At 45.8% G+C, this 4,541-nt stretch overlaps 1 protein-coding gene across 1 annotated transcript in view; it reads left to right on the top strand.

The window, feature by feature from the left end:
• Positions 1-4,541, top strand: part of Ube2a (ubiquitin-conjugating enzyme E2A) — a gene marked incomplete in the record, with an annotated part of 74,363 nt that overhangs the window by 60,705 nt on the left and 9,117 nt on the right. Inside the window, 1 exon segment of the mRNA XM_005410478.2 lies at positions 4,234-4,472. Coding sequence (XP_005410535.2) covers positions 4,429-4,472 — 44 coding nt within the window.

Below are 4,541 nucleotides of genomic sequence, written 5' to 3'. Positions count from 1 at the left end.
AAGGGAGGGGAGGAGCGAGGGGAGGGGGAAGAGAGAGGAGGGGAGGGGAAGGGCAAGAAGGAAGGAAGCTGAGTGGATATAGGTCTTTTGACTTCATTAGATAACAAAAATAGAAACTTACAGACTTACAATGTGAAAGATGATAGTTTATCTGGTACCTTCCTCCAACCCAAAATAATTTAGGAAAATAAAAATCTGTTCTATATAATGAAATCTTCATGAACAAAATTCTATAATTTTCCTAGCCATACATGCCTGTATTTCACAGCCCTCCTTTTAGGAACTCTCAAATCTTTGCCTATGGACAATTTGGAATTTCTTTTCTTCCATGGTGTTGCTAAAACCTGTGAAAAGGCACAGGTGCACTGCCAACATACTTTCTTTACATTTAACGGCTTCTCATTCCCCAAGCCCTGCTTTTGGATGGGAGTGTGCCTGGTTACGAAGAGGGTATTCTTTAAGATGGCAAGGTGGGATGGGGCAGAAGAAATGCTTGGCCAACTGTGCTATAGTTAGTATATTCTAGTCTGACAGTCATCTATGCTGGAAAACCATCTTCTGTGTGACTGCTTGCTATGACAACCCTGCTTTGATGAGGAATATGGGGGCACAATGTTCTCTGCGATGCAGTTCCATTGTACAGTCAGAGAATGCTATTCCCAGACGGATGTCACAGGGCCTCCACACTGCTTTGATTCATGTTCTTTAGTTGTCTTAATTATGTGGTCCAAGGAAGGGAGAAGGGGTTTCAGAAAAGAGACAAGCCCACAACAGAGTCAAATAGGCCTACATCTTCCAATGCATTTCAGAAACTTATATCAAGTAGTAGGAGCTTCCTGGTTGTTTTACTTACTTTTCTCGTTGCTGAGAGAAAATACCTGATGCCCAAAGTTAAGGGAGGAAAGGTTTATTTAGCTCACAGTTTGTAGAAGTTTCAGTCCATAATCAGCTGGCCCCAAAGCAGGTTGACTTGGTAAAGGAAAACAGTTCCCAGCAGGCAGATTATAGCAAAGCAACATGAAGGGACAAGCCTGTTTCTGTCCCTAATGTTGTATCCAGTCTACCAGGATTAGGGCAGTGCCAAACCATCAGTGGACTGATTTACTAATCACCATCCTTAATCCTAGCATCTTTAATCCTAGCATTGCACCATGAATCAATCACAAACTCTTTTTCAGCCACCTTTGAAAAATCCCCACCTATGACTGCATGAGGCTTTGGAGGGGGGGACATCTAGACACAAACCATAACACCATACATTTCATACTTTCAAGGGCAGTGCATGCCGCTCCTCAACGGGAGACACTCAATACATCTCTCATGTTCAAACTCCTGTAATCACTGCCAGTTGAGCCTAAATTGCCCACACTTGCGTTTGAGCATTTACTCAACTTCTGCCACCCTCATGTTTGTTTGGGTTTTTTGTTTGCTTGTTTTGTCTTTTTTGAGACAGGGTTTCACTCTGTAGTTCAGGTTGGCCTTGAATTCATTTTGTAGCCCAGGCTGGCCTCAAACTCACAGTGATACTCCTGCCTGAGCCTCCTCAGCACTGGATTACAGGCATGAGCCACCACACCAGGCTTTCTTTCTTTCTTTCTTTTTGGTTTTTTTTTTTTCTCTTTTTCTTTCCTTTCTTTCTGTTTTGAGAAAGAGTCTTTCTATGTATGTACCGAGGCTGGCCTCAAGTTTACAATCCTCCTGCCTCAGCCTGAGTGCTGGGATCACAGGTGTGCACCACCATGCCTGGCTCTCATACTCACTATTCCAAGCTGAGGGCTTCTTCCCCAGTGAAGTATTCCTCGATTAGCCAAGCTCACCTGGCTAATCCCCAGACTATGATTTAGCTCCATGCCCTTGTTCACATTGTTCTTACCCTTATTTAAAGTGCCTGTGTTCTTTTCCCTCAATTTAGGTTTTCATCAACTTGAAACAAAACTGAGATTGACCCATTTCAGGAAGCTTGTCCTGACTCCACCATGCTGCTGATTCTTCTGCTGTGCAACACCTCAGCACTTGGGGGTTCATGTGCTACTTCTATGTACCCTGCTATTGCTGTGGTAGGCAGAATTGTAAGATGCCACCCTTCTTGAAGGGTCCTAATCCTGGCCCCTGGTGTATACACAAACCACCTCCCAATTATTAAAACAGTACTAATCTAGGTTCTACTATGGAGAAATTTAGTTTGTTTACTTGTTTGTTTGTTTGTTTGGTATTGAGGCTGAAACCCAGGGCCTTGCACATGCTAAGTAAGTGCTCTACTGCTGAGCTACAACCTCAGCCCAGGTAGCACATTTAATTGTCTCAAATTAAGCAGTTTTAAGATAGGAAGATTATTCAGGGTGGGACTAACCTAATTAGAGAATCCCTTAAAGTAGACTGGGAACCCCCTACAAAAAAGATTAAACATGTGAGAGAGACTTGATAGAGAAATTCTCTCTTGCTGACTTTGAAGACAGAGTAGGCCCGGAATGTAGGTGGCCTCTAGATTAGAGTGGTCCTTGTTTGGCAGGTAGCAATGAAATAAGGACCTCAGGCCTACAACCACAAGGAAATGGACTTGGCTTACAGCTTGTGGTAATTTGTTCCTTGCTTGTTGTTAGTAATATGTTAAACAACGATAGAAAACCAGTGTGCTTGTTTTTTGAAGATCTTTTGTTGGTTTCACGTTTATGTTAATAAACTGGAATTTCCTACATGGGAAGAATGAGATCTTTTAAATTGAATTTTGTATCCCCTTCCCACCACAGCCAGAATATGCTATTAGTGAGACTTGCTTTAACTGGGATGTCGGAAATAATGACAAATAGAAATCCTTGGTCATGAAAGTACCTACTGCTAAGCAGCAGCTAAAATCATTACTGATGTTAAGTGTCTTGTGCCTCCTATGTTAAAAGCAAATTTCTGCACATCACATACCTTCTGGACATCTTCACATGACTATCTCATCAGTCCCCAAAACTCAGTAAGTCCCACGGGAAGTTTCCTCTTCCAAACTTGTCCCTTCCCTGTATATCCAAATTCTGTTAATGATACCTTCAAATCCCACTTATCTTGGAGCTTAGTGCTTCAGCCTTTGTTGATTCCTCTGCCCTCTCAGCCCCACATCCAATCTGTTGCCAAGTCCTCTCCATCCACTCCCTCCTCTCCTTTATTGACATTACCTGGTTCAGTATCTCTCGCCTTGAATACTGTGAGAGTCACCTACCTGCTTCCCTGGGACCAATCTCCCATGAGGTCTAATGATGTCACTGCCCTGCTTACCCACCTTTCAAGAATCCATTAGCTTGGCATTAAAAACTCTCTGTGACTTAATCCTACCTTTCTCATATTTTCTATAATTCTTAAAATGTGTACTTTATATCCGAAGTTATTTTGGATTGACCTTTAAAAATTCTTCTTTCAAACTGTTATTGCTTTTACAGGTCCATGTACTGTGACTGCCACCTGCAGCTTTTCCACGCGCACCTTACCGTTACTTTTACTTCAGACCCACTGTCCTACCAATTTTCTGCAGTCGGGATATTCTCACACCTTGGGCTCTTCAGCACGTATACTAGCCGCTTGGCTTGTTGAACTGCCAAGGGGAAATGTGGTTCCAGAGCCAAATTGTGAGTGCCCAGAGCTAAACAAAAAAATCCTATTCTATATGCCTTAAGCTCTCATTCCTTTCCCCAAGTTACCTACCATCTTATTCAGCTCAGCTTTGGGGTGCTCACTGGCCCAAATGTTAGGATCCAAATCCTGTATGTCATCCCACAAAGAAAAGGGAGTCAGCACCCTTTCATAGTCAAGACCAGTGTACTCGTTTGCTTTTCCGTGATTGTAACCAGTCATGTCCCTCCCCCAGTCTCTGGTGTCCGCAGCTGTGGGTACCCTAGGATTCCCGCTTTTTGAGAACTAGTTTTGCCTCCGCCCACTCCTTCTTCCCTTAGTTTGGGATTTCAATCTTCCTGTCCCCTCTCTTGCCTCCCCCATCCCAGTGATAGTGTCCACATTAATAAGTGATCTGGTGTCAAAAGAAAAAGAAAAAAGCGGAAAACTTCCCCGGGTTCTAGTAGGCTTTCCTTTGCTCTGAGACTTGCTTTTCGCCCTGGACCAGCCAGGCACCACTCCCTTGCCTGCTTGCTGGGCTTTAATGACCTAAGCAACTTTTGCTCCCCTCCCCCGGCTCCGTCTTGGTTCGGCCAGTCCGGCGTTCGGCGTTCGGCGTTCCACCCCCCTCCTTCCTTTCAGGTTGGTTCAGCCCCCGTCTACTCCGGGGTGGTGCTCAGCCGGCGCCAGACCGACCCTCGACTCCGGAGGGGCAGCGCTGTGCCTCTGGCTGCTTCCTCCTCCCCTTCTTCAGCTTCTCCATCCTCCTCGGCCACCTTACCGTCCGCGGGGACCCGAGACCCTGGTGTATGCCCCACCCTTGACCCTGCTAGAGACATGTCCACCCCGGCTCGGCGGCGCCTCATGAGGGACTTCAAGAGGTGAGCCGTCGGGGCGAGGGGCCGGGGGCCGCGGCCCGGCACAGGGCGGGTCCCGACGCGGGCGGGGGC

Source organism: Chinchilla lanigera, unplaced genomic scaffold, assembly GCF_000276665.1.
Source record: "Chinchilla lanigera isolate Chin_1 unplaced genomic scaffold, ChiLan1.0 scaffold00133, whole genome shotgun sequence".
NCBI classification, from domain to species: domain Eukaryota; kingdom Metazoa; phylum Chordata; class Mammalia; order Rodentia; family Chinchillidae; genus Chinchilla; species Chinchilla lanigera.
This window is presented reverse-complemented; position numbering and strand designations above follow the sequence as displayed.